This window comes from Betta splendens, chromosome 15 (assembly GCF_900634795.4).
Source record: "Betta splendens chromosome 15, fBetSpl5.4, whole genome shotgun sequence".
Taxonomy (NCBI): Eukaryota; Metazoa; Chordata; class Actinopteri; order Anabantiformes; family Osphronemidae; genus Betta; species Betta splendens.
The window spans coordinates 9,652,780-9,677,914 of NC_040895.2; the positions used below are offsets into that span (position 1 = coordinate 9,652,780).

The window sequence follows — 25,135 nt, forward strand, 5'->3', positions numbered from 1 at the left end:
GAAAGAAAAAAGAAAACGACTCGCTGATGCTCGTGACTCCACCCGCTGCGGTTTCCACTCACACATGGCGAAATTAGCAGTATCTTAATTGACATTAGCAATTCCAGGCCTGCAACAGTGTTTCTGGAGCAAAAGCCTGAGGCCTGCTGGTGAATTGGGAGGGTTTGGAGGCTACGCTGTGTTAGCGTCGTGGATGTATGGACAGTGGTGCTACAGTACAATGCTCCCCCTCCTCTGTTCACCAGTGGAAATAAGTGATCACGCCGGATCCTGTTACATCCCTAATGGGACTTTCAGCCATGTTGTGCTCTGCTGCAATGGAATATGCACTGGAGGCTGTTTAAGGAAGCAGCCGCTCTGCCGTGTATTTCCTGTTTTTAATCATCACACTGATCGCTCTCATCTCATTATACAATACAGTATGTGGACTTGTTGCTGTTACTGAGCAAAGTTCTAAAAGCTAAAGTTCTTCATAACATATACAGCTGACCGTTCCAGCGATGAGACGCTCAGTCAACCGAATATTTCCGCGTGCTCAACAGAGCCGCGGTCGCTGCCAGCCGCTCGCTGTGTGATGGCTGAGCGGCGCAGCTGTTGCCATTGTCTGACACAAAGCAACGTAAGAATGTGTGCGTGATAACAAGCCTTCCACCGGCAAACAGCTGGACTGGACTTTACACACTGGTCGGGGAGGAAAAATGTGCTGGTCCTTTTGTGCTTGTTGGAGCAGGAAAAATGGCCCCGATAACTTCAGTCATTTGTAAGAACGCTGACACAGGACATTTTAAACACCTTATTATTGGGTGAACCTCATAAACTAATCACCACACAGTTTCATCCTAAAAGCACAGCTCTGATTTGCAGGTTTATCATCAGAGTATGAAGCTGTAGAGTAAGTGTGGTACACATGCACATCTTTGCATGTGACCTCACGCTGAATCACTTCCTCGTCCCTGGGCCTTCAAATCCCAAACCCGACATCTGTCCGAGGACGGGGGAGCAAAAGGTGAAAGGAAGGACGCGTGATTGCACAAGCACGCAGCACTTAAATCCCCTTCACCTTGTTGGTGGCGCTGCTTCAGATGAAGCTGCTCGGGCCAGTTCCTCTTGGCGCTGGACTCGGGGCCCGAGAAGAGGCCCCGGAGAGCGGCACAGCGAGTGTCTCCAGAAAACCTCCCAGAGATTCAGTGACAGTCGGACGTGTGGGCGGGGCCTCAGTCGCTGCCTGAGGCGCTGCATACATCAGGTTCCCATTACTGGCTTACTGCACATGTACTGTATGCTGTGTCAAATACAGTTTAGGCCCCAGGCTGTGTTGTCACGTCCTCTGATTTGTACTTTTTCCCCTGAGATTGAAGCCTAATGCATGGATTCATCTTCAGGACCTTCCAACGTGCGGTCATAGAGAAACCAGCTAATCGGATTTCGCTGCTTATTTACTAAAACCCCCGACTTAACCAGAATGCATGCAGCTTTTTCCACCTTCGCGACTTAATGTATTCAGTTCGTACGGTGGCCACAAACGTTTTTCCAGTCACATCACCAAGTCCTGCAGCCGTCGAGCGATTGCTCACACCTCCACTTACTTCAGTCTCACCTCGGAGCGAAGGGTTAAATGTCCGCTGATAGGCCTATTAGCCATGCTGAGGGGCTGAATGAGTGTTAATTTGTTTCGAATAAAACGGGTGAAAGCCAGACGGAGATCGGCTCATAAATCACACTTACGCGGTGATTTTGCTTAATCCCCGGCGCATTCTTTAAGCAGGATGCTCATCCAAATCACTCCTGTGTTGCTGAGCCAAAAGTATAGTTCTCCCTGGCTGGAAGCTGCGGGCTTTGGCCGGCGGCATCAACCTGATTCAGTCCTGACTTGAAAAATGTCAGTCGCAGCTGCTTATTTTTATAACCACCACTAATTAATTTTCACTAAATAAATAAAGGTAAAATATCAACTATTAAAAATGTTTCCGTGCATTTAAAAGGTTGAAAAGAAGAAGATTATAAACACTGAGGTGAGGACTTGGGTTTTCCCACACGTGAGAGAAGCTTCTCGTTCGGTATCAATCCATCTGGTGTTTCGCTTTATCATTTTTATAACCTCTCTGCTTGATTTACCAGTGGACAATGAATAAAACCAGAAGGACATCATGCAGCAAATGTCAGCTGTTATGCTTAAAACTCACGACACTGCTCTTTCATGGTTCTGTTCCCTGCTGTGCCAAAGAAGGCTCCTGGAAGCTCAACATCAGCTGTGAGTCGTGAGTCCTCTAATGACAGCCGACATCTCCTGGATCAGGGTAGGATCTTGCGGTGAGGTGCCCTCGCAACACGTCTTTAAATCCTCTAACCTCATATCAACTGCACTTTTCCACTGAAGAGTCAGTGAAATGCAAATTAGACACTTTCCTTCCTGGCTTCCCACTTTGGGCAGGCAGCACACTAATGTTAGTCTTTTGAGTTTAACAACCATTTTCTAGACGTATGTTTTATGTTTTCCATCTAACGGTCATTCCAGCGCGCTGGCATCATGCATATCTGCGCTCCGGCTAAGCCTGGGAGTGGCTCGCTTTGAAACCTTACCGGGATTTCATGCACGTATCCTTTTAAGCATTTTTATGACGTGATGGCTGTCGGACAGATGACCCCCACACTCACCGGTAATCTCTGCTCACATTTGATCCAAATACATGCTGGGAATGGACTCTTTAGAAAAGTAGGGCACGTCCAGTCATTCAACCTTGTGGTTCAGAAGCACGGTTATGTTGATAAATCATATTATTCAGGTCAAGATCACTGTATGTCCTCTAACAACTTTCTGGGGCCAAACCTCATTTACTAATCAGCACTACAACTACATGTTATCCTCTATAAACACACAAAGACCTAATGGACCTCTACTCCATATGTATCACAATACTTCTACTTGGAAAATAGCACTGAACATAATTTCCATAAATTGTATTTAACAGCCTCCAACTCCATCTCTATGGGATGCTGTAACAATAAGCAGATGCTCCAGTGCAATCACCACCGAGCATGACTAAATGATTATATTCAACTAATCAAGGTATATAAATTGTTGCCTGAACTGGATTTGTTGACCTGGGTTATGTTTTATGCAAATGCAAATGACTAACATGTGTATTGAGCAGCTCAAGACTGTGGGACATGCTATGCTCTATCACTTTTGCAGCTGTGGGGACTCACACTCACCCGCGTGTAGTGAACATGCACTTTTACACTCTTCCTCTTTGGTACTTAAACTTGCAGGGATTGTTGGTGTACTTTTGTCCCACATACAGTAAAGGCAGCATCATATTTAAAGTTCTTTGGAAGTGAAGTACCTGAGAACTTGAAAACTGTCAAGTTTTCAAGTTCTCAGGTAACTGAACTGAAAAATGTCTCATAAACCCACAAGCTGCACCCCAGAAGAAACACTGTTCCATTTAGCTTGGAAAATTCATCAGTGTGAGAAGTCACTGAGCTTCTTTTGTCAGCTGATGACTTGTAATCTGCTTCAGGAGGAATCTGCTTTCTATGCATCGTCATCGCCCTCTAGTGTTGGTAAAAGGAAACGTTAAATATTATTTTCGTTTAGTTGAAGTAAACATTATAAGTTAATATTGGTCAGAAAATTAAAAGGATTATACTTATTTCAGCATCTAGGAATTTTGAGCTTGTTTTGATATGTTTTGGTTACGTTCATAAAAAGTAAAGATAAAAACTAAATGATTAAGAAGGTTAACCAGTCCATCAGTCAATCTAAGTTTTAGCTTCATAGTGAAACACAGAGTTACATTAAAACCCACCCACACTGTTACTAATGGCGACTGTGTGTTGTGCTTTGTTTGTTATTAAATCACCACTGCGCATGTGCTACTCTAAACACAAATTCGCTTTATGTGAAACGGGGCGACACGCGGATGCTTCTGCCTGGCTCGTGCGCGTTGCTTCGGCAAAACCTCTTGGTTCTTCCTGGAGAAAGGATGCGGGCTTTTAAATGACAATTATTTTGTTTTTGCCTTTTGTATTTAACTACAGTCGAAATACGCGAACAGAGAAGAGATTGTGTGGAATGCAGCCACAGTTATGACATGTCGGTTATAACCTGTTTGAATAAGTAACCACTGTCATTAGCCCGCCGGTCACGGTGGCTCGTGCAGGTTACGTTTACGTCACACACTTGCGATCTCGTCCCCTCGTTCGCTTCCGCCCCACCTCCGTAAACCGTAACAGGCATATTGTGGCGTGACTGATGCGCCTTCCCCTCGCGTCGCTGTTGCGACCAAACAAAGGCAGCGAAGACAGATAGAAAAAGACGGAGGTCTCACTCGGTCCTAGTTTGTGGCACACAAAGAGACGACGGTCCAATTGCATTGGTATCAGGAAATGTTGCACGTTTTGCTAAGAGAACTTTAGGTGTAGAGCATTTTAACCACCCACGTGTTATATTTATATGTACTAAAATTAGTTTACATCTTCTGACGACATTTAGTTTTTTATTATAGACGGCTACTAATCAGTCACCATGGTAACAGAGGAATCCTTAATAACCTATGATTTTTGTTTGTCTTGCGCATAATAGACGATCTTTGCAGCCAGTCTGGTTCCAGATATTCTAGAAGGAAGCAGAGCTCACGTGTCTCCAGAACCGGGTCCAGGCGTGGTTTTCAAATGGGTGTGGTTCCTTGTGAAGGGAAGTTTCTTTTCTACAGTTCCTTGATTGGAAAACACACACTGTGCTGAATGAAATGTGACCGGAGTGCGAGGAAGAGCGACGATAACTGCACGCGTTTTGGATAAACAGCCCCGGAAGAGTCGCTTTAAGATTTTCATCTTAAAAGTAAAGAAGGTAAATGCCACATATGATTTATCTTTGTATAATTAGTTTAATAGGCGAGTGATTTAGATGACCTATATCTGAAACGCCTGTAACCTCTGTAGCAGTAACCTTTGGTAGAGGAGACACGTTTCACGGTGTTAAGCCATATACTACCATTGTGTGTGTGCAGCCCAAATCAGAGGCTTTATTCAGCAGGTCAGAACCCAAAGTCCAATCAAAGAAGTCATGTCTGCTCTCGGTGTTGCGAGAACCCGCTGCCTTGATTATTTTGTTTGACAGAGCGGATTGGTTAAACATGCGGCGTGATAGTGGTGTTCAAGGTGTTTAAAATGTCCTGTGTCAGAGTGTGTGCCGTGCGTGACATCACTTGGTCGCTGGACTTTTGCAGGACAATGGGCCTCCTGCAGCTGCTGAAAACCCAGTTCCTGTGCCACCTGATCATCTGCTACGTGTTCGTGCTCAGCGGCCTCATCGTCAACGTGCTGCAGCTCTGCACTTTACCTCTGTGGTTTGTCAACAAGCAGCTGGCCCGCAGGATCAACGTGCGACTGTGCTACTGCATCAGCAGCCGTGAGTGAAGTTCTCGGATGTTTCCCACTCCGTTCTATGCACGTAGATTGTTCACCGTTATGTCCGAATGCTCTCCAGAGATGGTGGCTGTCCTCGAGTGGTGGTCAGGCTCTGAATGCACGCTCTACACAGACCCAAAGAGTTATCCACTGTATGGAAAAGAGAATGCAATAGTGGTCCTCAACCACAGCTTTGAGATAGACTTCCTGTGTGGCTGGACCTTCTGTGAGAGGTTTGGAGTTCTTGGGGTAAGAGAAAGTGACCCTCAAACACCCGCGCACGCACTTGACTTTCATAACGAGGCTCCAATTTTAATCTTCCAGAGTTCAAAAGTGTTGGCCAAGAAGGAATTGGCATACGTGCCAGTTATCGGTTGGATGTGGTACTTCCTGGAGATCGTTTTCTGCAAGAGAAAGTGGGAGGAGGATCGGAGGACGGTGGCGCAGGATCTTCAAAACCTGAAGGATTACCCAGAAAAGTTCTGGGTAAATTTAATCCTGTTGTAAAATCAGCATTCAGCCACAGAGATGTGGAACTAACGAACACTCGTGTTTTTCTGGGATTAGTTCTTGCTTTACTGTGAAGGAACACGCTTCACACCGAAGAAGCACCAGATCAGCATGAAGGTAGCTGAGACCAAGGGTTTGGCCAAACTGAAATATCACCTCTTGCCCAGGACCAAAGGTTTCTGGGTAACGGTCCAAAACCTCAGAGGCAGTGGTGAGTACCTGCCCGTGATCCTGTGATGTGTGACGTCCTCCGCTGTAAGATGCACATATACGCATCCAGTAAGCTCTACCCGTAATTGCTGCCGTGTGTCTTCTTTTGTGTTTAGCTGCAGCTGTTTACGATTCTACACTCAACTTCAGGAATAACGAAACGCCAACCCTGCTTGGAATTCTTAATGGGAAGAAATACCATGCAGATCTATATGTGAGGTACAAAGAAATGTTTTGCAGTGAGAATCTATTAACGCTCACTTCCCTTTTCCCACAGCAGGAAGCTGTAGTTGGGCTTTTTCAGACACATCCCGCATTTGCTTTTACTTACAGGAGAATCCCTTTGGAGTCGATTCCAGAAGATGAGGCAGAGTGCGCCGCTTGGCTCCATAAACTGTACCAGGAAAAGGTGAGGTAATTGATGGAAAATAAAATCTATAGGCAGATAGGTTGCACCTTTTTGGTTAATGTTTTGTTTCATAAGCGCTAAAAGGATGTAAGAAGGTGTGTACGTGCCATTCATCATTTTACTGTTCAGACCCATATGCTGAACTAGTTAATGTTCACTGTAACATAGTTCACCTTTTGCACCTACTACTTTCTCAACACTCTCACACTAGTTTTGCTTTCAAAGAACATTATCATCCATGTTTTCCCTTTTTAAGAATATATATTGTTTGCAATACAGGACAGCTTTCAGGAGCAGTATGCACAGACCGGGCATTACCCTGGCCCCATAATGAGCCCTTCACGCCGCCCCTGGACTTTGATCAACTGGCTCTTCTGGTCCTGTCTGCTGCTGTACCCGTTAGGCCTCCTACTTGCTCAGCTGATCAGCTCTGGTTCAATGCTGACCATCCTCGCTTCTGTGGCTTTCTGTTCTGCAGGTTGGTTTCATGCATTTATGTCTGACCTGACGCCTCCCTGAAGTAGGTATCATGGCCTTTCCTTCAGTTTAACCAGCTCCTTTTTGTCCAAACGTTTCATTAAGCAGCAGATCTGACAAGTCAAATGTAAGTTCCAATTTACGGAAAATACAATTAGTCAGTCTTGGGAGCATGTCCCTAACGGCTTTCAAGCATGTGTGTGCTTAGTTAAATCAAACATACATTTAAATTCTGAGATGGCAATTGGAGAAGTTATTTCTCTAACAGCATGGATTTATGTGTAGCATGTTACAGTTTCCACAATAAATAAGGTTCCATGTTTATGGTTGAGACACAATTCACAACAGTAAATCTCAGTTTACAGTACATGAAACTGAAAAATCTTTATCCTTTAAAGTAAAATTTACACAAAAAGAATTTACTGTGGAAATATTTTCAAACTAGTCACATTTTTGTAACTTGCTCAAATATTATCACTGTTGAAACTAATAGAAGCCTTTCTGAATATTTTGTCTACAGCCTCTCTGGGGGTTCGCTGGATGATTGGCCAGACTGAGATCAACAAAGGCTCAAGCTATGGAAATAAGGAGGTTACTCTAAACAACAACTAAGGAATCCTGAAAAACTCGGTGCTGCTTCTCTGCACGGCTACTAATCCATGAACTGCCCGCAGCAGAATTTGAAAACACTAGACAGGATCCCGCTTGTCTAATGAGGGTGTAACACAGGACGGGGCAGTCTTGTCTAACGTTACGTTGCAAGACTCAAGGTGTACGATCATGAAGTTGGACTGTGGTGGCCAGGTTCCTTTGGGACACTGAGACTGTGAAGGAAGGTGAAATCTGACTCTATAGTAGACTGTCATGAAATCCGAGGGTTAATATTTTTTGACATTTTTACTGGCAATTAAAACTGAAATTAAAATTCAGCTAAAATGCACTACCTCTTTGATAATAATGAAAAATAATAAAGATTTCAAATCAGTTTTTTAGTCAAGTTTATTTTTTTATAGCATGTCATCATCACCTTTAGAGTCATATATAGAACCCAATAAATCCTGAGCACTTGAGGCTGGTGGGGCCAGCACCTGTACACCAGCACAAAAAGCGTTGATCCCAGTCATAAAAAGAGTAAACCTGGAGACTCTGCCTCCCTCTCGACTCTAGAGGCCACAAATGGCCAATGAATATTATGAGAGTATGACATCTTTATCATGTGATGAATGTTGATCTGCAAGTACTTTTTCGTGTAAGATTTTATATTCTATTCCAGATATGACTGGGAGCAAATGCATAAAGGTTAACGTAGAAATTTGAATGTATTTCTTTTGCTAATTACAGTCAGACCTGTCCCTGCAGCAATTTGGATTAACCAGATGTCTTTAAGGAGGTTATTGGGAAATCCTATTAGTAGAGAATTACAGCAGCTGAGTCTAGAAAAACAAATGCAAGAATTACTTTTCAGCTTTACTTCGAGACGGGTTGCTTTCAATTTTAGGTGATATCTGTTCTAGATATCTTTAATGTGGAGGAATTATCCTGGTTGACATTAACTCCTGTTAGATGCTGTTGCATATTTCATCTGGTTTTATACATAAATATAAAGTCTGATAGAGATCTAATATTTAATGTGCCTGTTCATAAAGCCTCGGCTTGTGCTGTTTGATTTCTTTATTTTATAGGATTCTGCTGTTTTAACAAAGGTGCCAGTTTCTTTCCCAGTGGTTTCCCAAACCCAACCCTCGAGCCCTTCCCGTTTTCCACCTCCGCCTACTGATCTGTATCAGATGTGTAAATTTAACCAAAACTTTAACCTCATCTTCCCTCATTCCAGCTTCTCAGTAAACGGGCCCACCTGGTCCAGGTAATCAGCAGCAGCGACGGGAGACTAGAGAAACATTTGAATTACTATTTTGCCGGAGAACTATTTTCTAAATCAACTAATTCAGAAAAGATATAATAAAATGGTTTACTTTATAAATAAAATTTAGGTAATTCCATAGACTGCGTTTGTTATATAGCACAGAATTACTCATCAGACGTTGATCCACCAAAGTCAACAGAGAAAAGTACTCGCATAAATTACATATATAGAACCACGTTGTTAGTCTTTGGAATTTATAACGTTACATTTATAATTTTTTTCACTTGACACACAAGAGCAAGAGCCACCTAATCGGTAGCGCCCCGGCGGTTCGCTCGGAACGACTAAACGAACGCACACACGCATGACGTCACCACTTGTCTTCCTGGTTGCTTTGCCTTCGTCATTTACCCGCGTTTGTTGAACAGCCCATTTTGTTTGGCGGGATTAACCTTAGAGGAGCAAACTACTATCTTATTGGTAACGCAACAATATTTTGGCTAACTACATTGTTTGTGTATCGATGCGAAGCAGTGAATGTGCGGAGCTCGGTCGTCTTTTGTGTAATCCAGCTAGAAGCGGATGTTTTGCCTGTTTGTGTGTGTTGCTGACTAGCTAGCTAGTATTTCGGGGGCATTATTATTAACTCAAACATCAAACGTTGTGTTTGTTACTTAACTTACTTTTTCTCCCCACCATCAGGCCACTATGCAGTTTTCTGGCAGAAGGAAGAAGCTCAGTCCCAGCTGTCAGGCTGATCTTTATGAACAAGCGCTGCAGTTCTACGGGCAGCCTCCTCTTGAAAACATCTCCCTGTCTGAGTTTGAGTCATTTGCTGTAGACAGGATGAAATGTGAGCCTTTGACACTCAAATGAGAGTACAATTTAAATGTTGTGTTATTTATTATGTCTTTTCTCCCCCTGCAGTGTTAAAGACTGTCGAAAATTTGGGTGTGAGCTTTGTGAAGCTGTCAGATACGTACAAAAACAAACTGGAAGCTGAGTCTAAAAACCTCAAATTATCTCCGAGACAAGACGTGAGTATTGCAGCGTAAAATGCATTTGAACAGACTTACATTCTGGTGTGCAGTATTTTGTAGCCAGTTAAAGTCACTTTTTAAACACTAACTTAGAAGCTTTTTTTACAAAGTAATTTGTCCACGTTTATCACTTGCTGTTAAATGAGACATGAGGCGTTTAGGAACATGTCATCGTAGGTGGTTAGTAGTGCTTTATGCTGAACTCCATTGTGCAGGTGCTTCACTGTGCACTGAAATTGAGTGGATGTAATAATAGAAAAAAACATTGTGGCACTAAGGGCCTCAGGACGAGGAATTCAGAGTTCTTAAAATTATGCATTAAATTAAAAAAATAATTCCCCAGAATGGACTGAGTGAACACGAGAAACGAAGAAAGGACCATATCTCCCACTTCATTCTTAGACTTGCCTACTGCCAAACGTAAGTCTGTATTTGAATGGAGCCGTTTTCCAAAATAATAAACATTATGACCACATGCAACTGACTGAAATGTTTTGTTAAAGGGAGGATCTGAGACGCTGGTTTATACAACAGGAAATTGACCTCTTCCGTTACCGCTTTGGTGAACTTAATTCAAAACAAAAACTGGAATTTCTCCACAAGAATAATCTGCAATACGACACAGTAAGTTTCCGTAAGGTTTTTATTTTACCTTCTTCTACTTAACTGTCTGAGTTCAAGTCATTTTTGTGACTAAATGCTTCAATTCACAGCTTATTGTGGTTCACTTGTATTTTCACTAGGTGGAGCCGCTGGATCATTGCATGTAATAATGTTTAAGATTCCCTTGAAAAGAAAACTAAAATTTGAACTGTTCATTTTATTTGTAAAAACATGGTATTACATAGAGGTTAGTATATTAACAGTTTATTTTGTGCTTTTAAAGGGTCAGACCAATCGAAGTAAAACATTTCAGATTTAAATAATTCGTCAACTCGCATTGTGTCAAAAAGACATTTGTTTGATAAATGATGTTTGCTCATGATCAGCATCAACCTTCTTTGAGTTCAGACTGACATAGTTCTGCCCCTGCAGCTCTTCCAGAGAATTCATCATCCTCATCTTCAACTTTTCAGATTAGTGTCGAAGAGAAGCAGGCTCTGTCAAAAGAAATTGTCAACTCCAGTTACGCAGTCAGTGGAGTCAAAGTGGAGGATCAGGACGTCTACAAAGTGAGTTAGTCATCTCTTTCCTTTCCGTGCCCACCAAGACTGTCAAGTGCTTATGTGTCTTAAGACAGTATTACTCCTCCGTTGTTATTCCTTCATTTCCCACATGGGGAATGTAAGTTTCCAAATAATGGAATGTACTCAGAGCTCTCTGAAGTTACTACTATGATCCACACGTTTTCTGTTCTAAGTATTAAATTTGTTACTGTAACTGTTAATTTATGTTCAAACCACTCTCACTCTATAATGCTCCAGTGTTTATTTCAGGAGTTAATTTATAATTGTCCATCACTTTTAGCTAGTAACATTGTAGTCTCCTTTCAACCTTTCACAGCTGTAAATATATGTGTACAGTTTGTCATATACAATGACAAGTAGGCGGAGATGTCTTGACCTGCTACTAGATGAAACTGTTTCTACTTCTTGTGGACTATAAAATGAGTGTGACACTAGTATGGTAATTTGTGGTGCAAACTCTTTGGAATAAATGTAAATTTCTGGGTCATTGTTGAGGATATCAGAATTATGAACAGCAAACTTAACCTTAACGTCCTGACTGTCATGCAAACTATATACCAAAAAAATATTCTTTGTTTTCTTTTCAAGGTTCCATTTCAAGATGCTCTGGATCTGGTGCGAACAAGGAAAGTGTACCTCAAGGCTGGCTATGCTTACATACCTCATCAGGACATTGTCACCATTGTTCTTAATGATTTTCGCACAAGGTTGTCTAAAGCTCTTGCAGTAAGTGCAACCTTTCCTATCTTACAATGTCTGAATAATGAATGTGTGATAAGGTATAACATCCAGACACTCAGCGTAATCAAACCGGTTCAGTGTTTGGTCGACTTTGCATGATTAGGCTGTGCACCTGACCTGAGGGGGGGGGGGGGGGTCAAAGGTTCACTGCCAGACCAAGCTGACCACCCTTGGAAAGACGTAATGGTGGTAGTTCACAGACGTGTCCCCGATCTTCTTTGAGCTTTAAAGGCTCTGCATGGAAGGATGGAGCAAACTGCACAAATCCAGTACAGCAAAGCTGCCAGAGCTTTGCCAAGAAGTCTCAAAGTTGAAAGGCTGTATTCACACTGAGATTTTGCCCTTCCTTTAAACAATACAGAAGATTTGTGCTGGCGGGGTGTTTTGTTTCATCTAAAAGGAAGAACGTTAAATATTATTTAGGTCCAGTAATGAGGACGGATACAGAGCAAAGAGTAGAATTATTGTAGTGGCAAGAGTTTGATTGATCTAAAAAAAAAAACCTATGTACCATTGATCCAAAAGGAGCAGTACCGTGTCATCTAGTCTTAACAGCATTCAGGGTTTAATAGGACTCCCATGGGATCAGTGAATCAAAAATAATTTCCATTTCATTCGTTCAGTTTCTAAATGTTGTTTTTTATGACGGCAGTTGAACAGGTTGGACTAATACTCAAATATAGGAGCTGCTTAAGGTGAGAATAGGATGTACTACTCTATGCTGGGGTAGGCATGTACTCTTCAGGGTGTAATATCAACTTACTGACAACTCTAGCAAGTCTCCTCTAGTGGTTATGCATTTCTGTCATGTTCTTATGCCATGAAAGATCAGACTTGCTCATATTCAGTTGGTTGAAAAAAATAAAAAGCTTCCAAGCAGGTTACCCACTTGCTCTGCTGTAACATGGTCAGGCACTGCAGCATAGCTTCTACTGCACATGTTTATGTCCATGTACAGTACACATAGTTTGTCCCTATTCATTTTGTGTCTACATTAGTTGCCTCCATGAGGTTATAATTGAATTACAGCCGCGGTTGTTCCCTTCAAAGCCCTCAGGGAAACCCGGTGCACAAAGGGTTAAAACGAGGGGAACAAGTCGGCACACAAGACATCAAATATCTGGAGGGAAGACTGAAGACAGCTAGTTTGAAAGTGCTTATTATCCCTACAGGCATGATATTTTTTTTAAAGGCTGTGGTGCAACGTTTGTATCCTCGTGCATTGCAACGCATGCCCCGGGGGACGTGGAACATGTTTGGGGAACCTGAGGCAATTTTTTTTAATAAAGCGTGCGGAGAATGACGTGCCTTCACTTTTGTTCTGGGAAAACAGCCACTATGCCTTCTGTCGGCACTACAGCGCCTCCTGTTTCTTCTAACCGCTGCCTTAACCGTGTGTCACTTCACTTTCATTAGGCTGTTGACACACTTGACTGCATTGTCCTCCTCTATCTTAAGATTCATAATCTGATTTTCTACGTGATTTTCTAAGAACAATGCACGGAAGGTTTGGCGTCGTGATTGAGAAAACTGCAAAATTGCAATAATGGGTAAAGTATGTTATGTATTTTAGAAAAGTAATTGCCCTTTGTTGCTGTACTGTAGTGTTGCCCAGTATTGTATTTGTCTAGCTCTAATAATTGCAGTACAGCACACATGCCTGAATCGCATTACAGTGCAAGCCCATCATAAGGACACTAGACGCATTGCCTTTCCAGAACAGCTGTTTGAGCCCACATTAGAGATGGCACTTTGTTCAAACTGCCAAAGAATTTTCTACAAGTGAAGCAGCAAAGTCCTATTTTTGTTCAGTTGTTGTTTTCATGTCTTCACTGTGTATTTAACCAAGTACTCACCTGAGTGTTTTTGAGGTAATGTCTTTGTTCTTAACAGAGGGTGCACTCTGCTTAGTCACTGATCTGAAAGGTTTATTGGCACATTAAAACGGTAATAAAACTCATTACTGAGCTTAAGTTAAGTGAAGAATCCCTGTAGCACTCTGCTCCAGAATAACTACACCAAAAAAATCTATTAGAAGAGTCAAATCTACATGTCTTTGATTTGCTTCAGCCCGAGCTCATCCTCTGTCATAGGACTAAAGCATTGTCTCCAAATCAGAAAAGGAAAAACAAAACTGCAGTTCGGTCCAATTTGTCCATTTCCTGATAATTATCCGGACCACTAACTGTTGGGATGAAATAACAGTCCAAAACAATTTTCCTTGTGTCTGTGCCATTTTGGCTGTTGTTACTATAATGGCTATTTGTCCCCTGCTGGGAAATCACTGGTCATTAAAAAGGCATGAACTTGAATGCTGCTTCTCTGTATGACTCTAGTTATTGGTTTGATGTTCATTTTAGCAGACCAATATGTAGTATATTATACACGCTTTGGTTTGTGTGTGTAGCGTAGAAGAAACAAGGGAAGCCATGTTTGAAAAGACAATACTTTGAGTTTTGAGCCAGCTGAGTTTTTTTTATTTTGTTTAAATCTAATTCCATAAGTCCTAATTAATAATTTTGAATAAGATGTTTAAAATTTCATTTTTTTTTTTTACAAATACTCTCATTCAGATTTCGCAGGTACTTGCTCAAGTTGCAAAGGCACGGCCCTTTGTAATTAACGTTCTATGTAGTACTTAATCTTTGCACTTAACCTGCAATGATGTTCTAATCCCCTGACCCACACTGCTTACCATTATTCATGCGATGCCCATCTCCTCCACAGTTGACAGCCCGCTCCCTACCAGCAGTGCATTCTGATGAACGGCTCCAGCCGCTCCTTAACCACCTCAGGTAAGCAGCTGGATTGATAACGTTGTTGCCATTTTGCCAAGACTTTGCTGAAAAAGAGACTGAGGGAAATCGATCTTTGGCACAGAGGAGAGTCGGTGGATTGTGGCTGTTCTGGGTCGTCCCAGTCTGTCACTGCAGACAAGTCCAGATGTTGTGTGACTGTATGGTGCCTCAGAGTGTGCAGCGTCATCTACTCCTGTTGTTACCAGTAACTGGCTTTAGAACATGTGCATTACTTGCTCTCATTCACTGTGTTGTCTCTGCAATGATATATTGCTTTTGAATGGCGGTGCTCCCCAGAGGATTAGGAGATAGATCAAGGTGTATCATGGTACTCAGCAAGTCAAATTCCATGTGAATGAAGTAAACTGGTTGCACACATACAGTATGATTCACTCGAGCAGTACACCTGCAGTGAGCTTGTGTTTCCTGACCACTGTGCTGTAAATGCCTTGCAGTCAAAACAATACATTCAGAAAACACAGCAGAGGTGTTGGTGTTAAATAGTCGCCTAATGGTATAAGGCTCATTTTCTCTTCAGTAGCAGAGGGAAGTAGCTCAGATTCAGTAAAGGGCTTTAGCTTTCTTCAGATGAAAGTAAGAAGATGAATATAGGGGTGGAAGAAGTCCTGTTGGCTGATTGTTGATTGGGATTAGTGGGCAGGTTGTTCAGATTAGTGGGCAGGCCACTAATCTGTATGGTAGGGGGAGCACATTGTCATGTAAAGCACTGCTACGTGCAATACAATTAACTATTAGCAGTGCAGTGTTACTGTCAGGAGCACTTACTTTCAAAAAGGGCTTCATTGTTCGTGTCCTGATATTTGCCGTGTTTTGTTATTGAAGCCACGCCTATGTGGGACAGGATTACAGCATCCAGAAGAACGTCGGAAAAATCTCCTTGGAACAAATTGATTCGGTAAGTAACTTCGATCTTCTGTTGTTGAAATGTCAAGTAGCCATTTTGCCTGAGATGTGCTGCTGTAAAGAGGGGAAATGAGGTTTGGATAGCAATTGTCATCTAGAGTCAGGAATCAACAGTGTATTTAGTGCCACTTCAACCAGCGACGCACAGGGTCTCAAGCATTAAATCGCTTTTATTTTTTTTTGTGAGCAGCCTAAACATTAAAGTGGTAGCTGCTTTGTCTGTCTTCAGGTTTCTGTCTAGGATTATCCTCAGTTGCACTTGTCTTTGTAACATCACCAACTGTAGGGTGAGATATTCTCTATTCTGATATCTCAGACTATGTCCCCTTAAGCACCTCACGTTAGTCATGGACTGATTTGCTTTAAAAACATTTTTTTTTTTACTGTCTGAACTCATGCAAGCTGAATCTTCCCTCTGTGTTTCTGTCACAGTTCTGCTCTACTCACAAGACACATCATGGGCAGATGCACCATTAACATTTTTTGTTAATTGTCTTTGCTCCTCTAATGTGACGACTGGCTCTATTAAACTTAATATGTCTTTGTTTGCTGGTTTCTGACAGCACCCTCAGCTCAAAGAAGACCTTACACGAAGGCTGTTCAATGTGCACAAATAAAAATAACTGGTAGTACTTGATTTTTTTTTGTGTGTTAATAATGTTTGCCTCCTGTAGCTTTCAGGAAAGTCCTTCCCTCTGTGTATGAGACAGCTCCACCAGTCTCTCAGGGAGAACCACCACCTCCGCCACGGCGGGCGTATGCAGTATGGCCTCTTCCTCAAAGGCATCGGCCTCTCTCTGGAGCAGGCGCTGCAGTTCTGGAGGTCAGAGTTCATAAGAGGCAAAGTGGATGCAGACAAGGTAGATATAATTCACTAATACTATCTGTTCTTATACTCGGTCTTTTGTGTCAAAACATGTTTATGAAACTGGGAAATTAAGCCTCAGTGGGAGTGATTTAACTTCATCCTTTCAGCATCGGTATGTTGGGTATTTTGTTCTGAATACAAACTGCACATCACAATAAAATTAAGCAATAGTCAGTCTTTCAGCACCAGCGTCATTTGATTAATGTGACCATAAAACCTCATGAAACAGTGATGGGCAGTTCCTTCTCTTCTTTAGTGTTTACGTCTCAAAGATTGATTTGAGCAGTCTTTTATAAAGTTTCATATTTTAAACTTTAAACCACTGGATCAGCCCTCTCACCCACACTGAATACCAACCAAAGACAGCTCAGCTTCCATAGCTGGAGTGCTCATTAAAAGATGCAGTATTAACGGAGTGCTGCTGATAGAATAGGCACTCAGCTGGACCCCTCATCCCTGAGCTGTGTTGTCTTTTGAATAATAATTTGTAATAGATCACATGCTTGGCATCCCCACCATGACACTCCAGGTAGACCGTTCTCTTTCCCCATTCAGCGACTGGTGGTGCATCAGTCCAACAGTGTCCAGACATTTAGTGGGGAAAAAACAATGAGCTTTTTTTTGTTCTAGCTTTTATAATAATGGAGAATTACAAAGATACGCTAAAGGTTTTTTGATTTGTCGTGTTCATTTGTCACGTCTGGTGGTGTTCACGTGCTTGTGGTGTGACAAAAGGCCTTTGTTGAAGTAGTAGTACACCATTATATCCTTGTAACAGTAGTCTAACTTAATAAACTACCAATGTTACAAAGGGAGAAAAGCAATCTCCTCGGTGAACATGACATATGTTGGGACAAACTTGAGAGTTTAGAGTGACCTATTTTCTAAAAAGCTCAGGAAGCTTAATGTTTAACAAACACAAATGATTAAATAAAACCTAAAAATACACAGAAGCTCAAATTCATCAGAGCTTACTTACAAACCTCACTTCACACCATTAGGGACCCAAGTAGATCTTCATACCGTATTGATGATGTCTCTTATTACTGTAAAAACATTAGTGTCTGCTGGTTTAACAATAATTAACTGCACCCCCCTTCTGCATTTATCTAGAAAAACTAAGTCTCTTTCCAAAACTAATTAGGCTGCATAACTAATCTGACATAAAATGTAAACCAAAATACCACCAGTAATTTCTGCTGCAGCTCTTTGAATTAGCTCTGCACCACAAGGAAATGTGTTGCAGGTCAGGCCATTTATTCTGAGTTCCACACTCGCATGAAAGATAAAAGTGTTTGCATGTTCCCTGTTTTTAAAAAAAGCGTTTACATTCGAGCCATTAAGCGTCTCGTTATCTTTTGTGCTGTGTTGAAAACACAGTGGCTGTCGGCCCTGGCATTGACACTTGTTAAGAAATGGATTCAGAGTAATAAAGTTGTATCCATTTATCTTACCCTCACTCTCTTCTGGCCTACTATCTGTTATTGGCCCCCTAATGAGCCCACACGGCATCTAGAGCGCGCTGGCTTCATGGTGCATCCCTCTTTGGTGCCCCATTTTCGAGGTGGCTTGGTTCCCGTGTACAAGCTCCCAGATGAAGTGTGATGGGCTCTGCATAAAGCCCACCTCTTGTTCCACAGCAGAATGGTGCTGACCAGTTGCAGCTCTCACAGTGATGTATGTGTTGTGTCAGAGACTGCACTTTGTGGCAGGCTGCACAAAGCCTGCTCATTAGTATGCGACAGGCACAGAGAAAAAGATGGGAGGCAGTGATGCCGAAAGGGAGGCCTGGAGAAGGAGGCAATGTAATATTAGACTAGAGGGGGAGACAAAATTGATGAAATCAACTGGATCTTTCCATTTTTCTTGCCTAGGAAGTTCGCCTATTCATTTGGATGAGTGTGTATTGGTTCCACCTTTCAGTGTGTCGCATGGCCTTTGGGTGGGACTGCTTTTGAACTGCTTGTTTTACAGATGTTAACTCGAGGTTAATTAATTTCCACTAACTGACACTATTCATCACATTATTAGTCTAGATTCCTCCGGGGCCTTTTCAAACAATAGGAGAGTCATTAGACTGCTATTAATATTAACTTCTCAAAGTTTTGTTACAAATGTACATGTCTCCTTTGTTTAGTTTTCTTATCACTGGAAATGTAGTGTCTCGGTCACCCTGTATAATTTTTTTTTTTTTTTTTTTTTTTTTAGGTTTGCCATATTTCTCGAAAATTACAATAAATGTGTTCTTGTCCCTTTTTTCCTCCTATAAATGCTTCAAGTATATTATGAGTTCTACAGTACTTTCATCAGAAAATAGGGATATAGTGGTACCTATGGTTTTGCTCCGTTTATCGTCAGTGGTGAATTGCTGTCAGACTAATGCAACTATTGCACAACTCTGGCTCTGACACAGCATGTTGGCCATTATTTGAGAAATGGTTGAACAGTTGTCTAAGTAGCATTTGCCTTGAGAAAGGAGCCGGCCAGGCAGGATGCTGGGTCGTTCTGGATGCAGCCCATCACCATTGATAGTCTAACTGGTTTATTATAAAAACCATGCAAAGGCAACTGTGACAATATTATTAGTGATCTAAGCCCTGGTTAAAAATGATGATACAAATGACCTTTTTTAAGAAGCCTCCATTTTATAGTCCAGACTGCAGTATTTTATATCCCCGCTACCTTTTGTTATTTTTAGGGTGTGAAAAGCCGTGCGGTTCAGATTAGACTGTATTTTAATGGTGTTACATACAAGAGAGATTGGAGCTACAGGCACATCAGTCACTATGGACTGAGCCTAAGAAGCCATGCCAACTTTACACACATGCACATGCACGCGCGCACACACACACACGCACCTAAGTAATCCCTTTGATTGTGTCCTATTTCTCTGTCTCCATTTGCCGCAGGTTTTTGTGAATGTGTCCTAGAGTGTGGGGGGATGTTACAGGGATGTAGCCCCATGAGCCAAGATAGGCACTAGAACTGTGGCTCCTTTTTAATGCATCTTTTGTGCTGGTGTTTAGACTCTTATCTCAGATTTTCTAAATTCCCTCATTTGGGAGGTCAGCTGTGTCGGAGTGTATCCAGGATTATCGTAAGTGTCGGAACACAGCTGATGATGTGCAGAAACCAAGGGAATATGTTTGTAAATGTTGCATTAGACATGAGTTTATATGGTGAGGTGTAAACTCTGCTATACAACATCCTCGCCCTGGTTTTGTATGAAAGTCAACATTGAAAACAATTCATCATCATTATTTTATTGGTTAAGTTTTATAAGAAACTAGGTCACTTCTAGATGACCTCAGTTTTCCTGAAATGGCAGCCTCTGTTTTCTTGTTCTACTAAATTGTTTTGTTTTTAATCACATTGTTTGGCAAAACCCCCAGACAACCTTAGTCCTGCCTAGACCGAATGAAAGTTTAATGTTGCCTCATCGCTGTCTTTATATCACCTTTAGACCACATAGGATCTTTTATGTCCTAATTATTTCACATAATCCATATTAAACACACTTTAGTGCCAGTGGAGTTCCAAGATTCGTTTTAATAGAGTAGGGGGGTCTTAAATCTGAAAATGGGCTCTTGAATCATTAAAAGCGCTACATAATTAATATTTGATTTATTGAACTTAAAGCAGATTTTATGGTTTTTTAAATTGCAACTGCAGTTTGTCACATTAGCGATTTCAAGGGTTTTATTGCAACATTAACGTGTTATGATGGGTGCAGTCGTGGTGATTGTGTTCTGCCACTGCCGAAGCATACCCTGTGTATTTTACTGTTTGATTTTTAGAGGCAGGGGCCAAGTAATTCATTTTTAATGACTGCACAGAAGTACTGTACATATAAAAAAAGGGTTGGCCGCTAAGATTTTAGCCTGACCCCCATCAAAAAGTATCGAGCATTCCTTGGCTGAGGGAAAGCTGCACAGAATATGGTGAAAAAGCTCCGCAGTTTAAAGTTTACTTCTGTCCTTGACTTTGATGTTTTACCCTTTGGGACATTTATAAAAAGATTTTTCAGATTCAGTGTGGTTATATAACTTTTTAATAACCTTAGCTGAGGCCTAGTTTTGTGTCGCTGTTATTAGATTGGTTGTAGAGTAATAATTTGGAGCTGTAATGTAAACAAAACAAATGATGCTCCAGATGTTTTCATCACTTTATTTATTTTTCTTATTATTTTAACTGTCAGATACAAGTTTAGATGAAAAATATTTACAAGTTTGATGTGGGTCCCTAACTTTAATAACTTTAGCTATAAAGCAAATGCAGTGGAATAATGTTCATCGTTTTAATAGTAATCAAGCGACGTAATTAGATGAGTTGGTATAAAATTTAATTGTATGTCCTAATCATGGTGCATAAGAATTCTGTACCTTGGTTATTTTAATTAGAACACTCTTCATCCTGTATCAGTACTATACAGGACAAAGAGGGAGACATGTGATGCCTTTAATTCCACTACCTTGAGTGTGACACATCTACAGCAGATTCTCTCTAATAGCTCTATAATTCATTGAGGGGAAACACCCGGTCAAAACTGACATGATGCATGACGGTGTCCCTTTTCACCCCAACCTCGTCACTCTTGAACTCTCATCCTCACTAATGCTTCTCTTTGCCCTCTCTCTGTAGTTTGACAAAGCGTATGCCTACGGCATCCGCCACATGTTTGGCAAAGAAGGCAAGCGGGCGGACTACACTCCCTACAGTTGCATGAAGGTGATTTTGTCAAACCCACCCAGCCAAGGCGACCATCATGGTGAGTTCACAGCTGCTGGAGCAATCCATTAGTCATGAGCTAAACCACTCTGCGTGTTCATCATCTGGTTAACACATTTTACTTGGAAATATCAACACAACCAGCTGTGGGAATTCTGACATTTAAACCCTTACTAATTGTTGTTTTTTTCTCATTTCTGATTGTAGGGTGTCCGTTTCGTCACAGTGACCCTGAGCTGCTAAAGCAGAAGCTTCAGTTCTACAAGGTGTCACCCAGTGGAATCAGTCAGGTGAGTCTTTGTTTGCAGACAGAAAATAAACATTTTGAGAAGCGATGCAGCACAGACCTGACACTAATATAGCAGACATGACCAAGCGTAGGCTGTTATCGCTATCTGTATTTCATGATGGTCATTAGATGCAAATGTTTTCATCTTAGTAGAGCTGAGGGAAATGTGGCATCAGCTGTAGACACACGAATCAAAACCATTTCATTACTGTCACAGGTGACATCCTGTTAAAATTGTGGTGTACCAAATCTGAAAAGTAAATATGCTTAAGGCAGTAACAGCGCAGCATGATTACGAGATGTTGGACATGTTTTCCCCTAAGTTAACAGAGAGAAGTACTACAATCACAGCAGCGTGATGTTTGCCTTTTTGCCCAAAATATAAAGATAACAAGTGGCGCAGCCAGTCGTTTTCACATACTATCCGTTGTCTGTGAATGTGTTTACAAATGTTCTTGGTATTTAATTGAACAGAGTAATAAAAACTGTAATATCTGGCTGCACCGGTGCACAGCACATCAGTGATCTCAGGCCTTGCGCTGAGCAAGCTGGTGGCAGTATCACGCTGGAGGCAGCCTTCAGGAATATAAGGAATAATGAGGGAACCAAATACAGGCGGATTCCTCAGAAGAGTCTCACTCTGAGCAAGCGCTGAAGACCTTGGGTTTTTTTTTCCCCAGCAGGTCACTCACCCTGAATATGTAGTCACGCTAACACTACGGTGGGTTTACTGCAAGATTGTGAGAGCCCTTATGTGACCCAAACAAAGCTAGGATTCAAAACTGGCTGTCCACATCCTTCCTTTTCAGTGTTAAAAAGCTACAAAACCACTGAGCAAAAATGAGAAGTTGTGATTTTACATGCGACTGAAAACATGAATATTTAATTTAACCTGCAAAGGCATGTGATCCGTTTGTATCAAATTTACATCAGTTATTTTAGGCATTTGTTCTCTGCTTTCATCATAATTTGGGAGAGGGTTTTATGTGTGAATGTCAAAATACAGCACTGCAGCTGTTGTAAACATTGGTGATGATGTCTGCTGTAAATGAGACTGTGTCTGAGGTTGGTCTTTGGATTTTCTCCATTTTCACCCACCGCCTATTGTTGCAGGTTCTGGAGCTGGTTAAAGGAATGCACTATCAGCTGGCGTGCCAGAAGTACTTTGAGCTGACACACAACGTAAGTGCTGGGGGGAAGCGAGGCCACCTGTGTCAGAGGCCCTGGTCCTCGCATCACATGAACACAGACAAAGACCCGTGACCTATGTTGTCTCATCCGTCATTAGTCGGCTGTCACGGCCACTTAGTCTTCAGAGGTTTATTATAGCATTCAGATCTGCTTTGTCCCCTGTGGATACTTATTTCATTTAATCTGGTTAAGTTTGGATGCTTGAGTCATCCTCGCTTTTAGTCACACCCGAGGCCCTAATTTTACAGAAGAGCAAAACACAGTCACAAACTTGCAGCCCGTTCGTGTGTAGCAGACTCGAACTCGGGTGTATCTTTAACGGAATATTTTTACTACAATTATTTTGAGTTTAAGCTTTACTTCTTCTCTCAAAGTGTACGGTCTTCCTTTAAACGCTGTAACACGTCTATACGGGCAATAAAACTAATATTTCATTAGAGCCTACTGTATGTATGTAACCTTGGGCTACTTGAGTTAGTGGCTCGTTATTGACTAATGAAAAATTCCGGGGCTCACGTTTCTGTGCAGAGACTTAAAGTTACAACATATAAATTCAGTCTGTTCAAACAGTTCATTAAAATAGTTGCAGTTGTGTGAAATAAATTAACTGGCTTCACAGAATGCTTTTCACATCCTAATGAAGTCATTTCCTAATAAAAGCAACAACTTCCCATGAAGCGTGTTTATATAATATGAATGTGTATTGATCAACAACTCTCTCAACCACCTGCAGATACACTGATAGTTTTCCAGGAAGCAGCAAAACATAAATATAATTGCTCTAAAATGAATGGGACAGAATAATGTTCTTCCCTTCTGTGATTCATGCAGCAAAGTGAAGCATCTCCTCACTGATTTCTTTTTGGCTTCTGTAATACACTGATATCATTGTGTACAAATTTGTCAGAGTAATTTCAGACCTTTACTCATTGAAAGGTTTAATATTTAACAATCCCAATTACCTAATTAAAAATTAAAGGGAAAGGTCACAAAAAAGAGCCGCAGGTTTTATAGGTTTTTACCCATTTGAGTGATTTTGACATTTTATTTTTCTGAAAGGACATTTCATCTTTTCTTTGTGCTCTAATGGATCCGTAAGCTGGCAATTTAGTGCTAATGTGACATCGAAAGTCTTCATAATTGTTAATAAATTAGTAAAGAATTTAGCAAACGGTTCAGAGTGTGACATTGCAGCGTACATTAAGATAATCATTGAGTGAGTCAGTCTGGTTTATACCAACCTTCCTCTCCTGCCCTTTTCTTCTCCAAACAGGTTGAGGATGCCAATTTCTCACTCAACCACCCCAACCAGTATTTCATAGAGAGCCAACGAGCTTTGGGTGGAGGCAAGGAGTCGAAGCGAGAGGCCGACGCTCCACAGAGGTCACAGGAAAGCTCAGCTGCCAGAGGATCCACTGCAGCTCAAGAGGCAGCGGCAGCAGATGCCTCTCAGAATTTGGCTGAGATGACAGAGGATCTAGACTCTTTCTTTAATGATTCCTGATTTGTTTTTCCCTCTATTCCCCCTTTTATACATGTAGAATTTGTTTATCTTGGGTTAAAGGTTGCTGAGTTTTTCATAATATTGAATATTAAAATCACATCAGTCACTTTGCTTCATTTTGAAGTTTCCTTTAAATACAGAACATTAGCGTGACGCTATTAAAAGCTCGTCGTCACACTTCAGCGGAGTTTTCTACCTGAGAAAATCCTTGTTAATGTCTCTCACCACCATTTTTCATTTGAAGCCATGCATTTAAAGTCACTCCCTCTACTTTATTTGTGTTCACTGTGGTCTGAAGTCAGATGGCAAATACCCAGTGTCGGTGCACAGTGTTTTGGCAGCGACGTGGTTTTGGGGGTGATGACTAGAACATTTCCCAGCTGTCTCAGAAACAATGTCATTGTATTTGCTGGCAGGGGTGTGGATGAATGGTGGCAGGAGGATGGATGAAAATAAACAATTTCCACAGTTGTATTATGCCGCCCTGGAATATTGCCTCTCGGAGCACAATGCAATTTATTCAAAACATACGTGCTCAGGAGAGATCCCCCCTCTCTTCTCTTGAACTTCTGTGTGCTCAATAATTTATGAAAAATGGTGACTGTCTCTGAGTCCACACCTTTTTGTGCTGCTGTGGCACCAGAAAAACAGTCTTTTTTTTTTTTCAAAGTACAATCCAATTAAAGACACTAAATACTACATAGCCTTGAATTTCAAGTACAGATGGATTTTCCAAAAGGCCAAAGAAAAAATTGAATGACCGAGAAAGCTCCTTCTACAATTTAATGATTGTGGAGTTTAAATCAGATTTAACGTCCCCGGGGGTGTTGCATCTTTAAGGAAATTGCATTTCTCTGCGGGCTTCTGTGTTCCAAGACTTTCTGACACATTCACACCACACTTCCCCGCCGTCTCACGCTCGCAGCGTCGGAGCACAAACACACGGCCTGCACCAGAGCCGCACATCGCTGGAATTAAATTAG

At 41.5% G+C, this 25,135-nt stretch overlaps 3 protein-coding genes across 5 annotated transcripts in view; 2 read left to right on the top strand and 1 right to left on the bottom strand.

Moving 5' to 3' along the window:
* The window catches only part of khdrbs2 (KH domain containing, RNA binding, signal transduction associated 2), a 127,204-nt gene that overhangs the window by 56,645 nt on the left and 45,424 nt on the right, over window positions 1-25,135 (bottom strand). The gene's annotated exons all lie outside the window — the stretch shown is intronic.
* agpat4 (1-acylglycerol-3-phosphate O-acyltransferase 4 (lysophosphatidic acid acyltransferase, delta)) lies at window positions 4,605-8,003 on the top strand. Of its 2 annotated transcripts, XM_029175404.3 has the most exons (10): window positions 4,605-4,852; window positions 5,232-5,413; window positions 5,492-5,661; window positions 5,737-5,898; window positions 5,980-6,133; window positions 6,249-6,351; window positions 6,466-6,541; window positions 6,821-7,019; window positions 7,127-7,145; window positions 7,539-8,003. In XM_029175404.3, the coding sequence occupies exons 2-10, from the start codon at window positions 5,236-5,238 to the stop codon at window positions 7,573-7,575; spliced, it is 1,098 nt and encodes a 365-aa protein (XP_029031237.1). In that variant the 5' UTR covers window positions 4,605-4,852; window positions 5,232-5,235; the 3' UTR covers window positions 7,576-8,003. The 2 variants fall into 2 exon arrangements, with proteins under 2 accessions (XP_029031237.1, XP_029031236.1); XM_029175403.3 differs by lacking the exon at window positions 7,127-7,145 and having other exon boundaries at window positions 4,607-4,852.
* prim2 (DNA primase subunit 2) lies at window positions 9,207-24,626 on the top strand. Of its 2 annotated transcripts, none has more exons than XM_029175354.3 (14): window positions 9,207-9,362; window positions 9,585-9,735; window positions 9,810-9,919; window positions 10,266-10,342; window positions 10,426-10,546; window positions 10,999-11,094; window positions 11,698-11,835; window positions 14,578-14,645; window positions 15,492-15,564; window positions 16,247-16,432; window positions 21,082-21,208; window positions 21,376-21,458; window positions 22,571-22,639; window positions 23,922-24,626. In XM_029175354.3, exons 2-14 carry the CDS (start codon window positions 9,591-9,593, stop codon window positions 24,150-24,152), a joined length of 1,524 nt encoding a protein of 507 aa, XP_029031187.1. In that variant the 5' UTR covers window positions 9,207-9,362; window positions 9,585-9,590; the 3' UTR covers window positions 24,153-24,626. The 2 variants fall into 2 exon arrangements, with proteins under 2 accessions (XP_029031187.1, XP_029031188.1); XM_029175355.3 differs by lacking the exon at window positions 9,207-9,362 and adding an exon at window positions 9,461-9,481.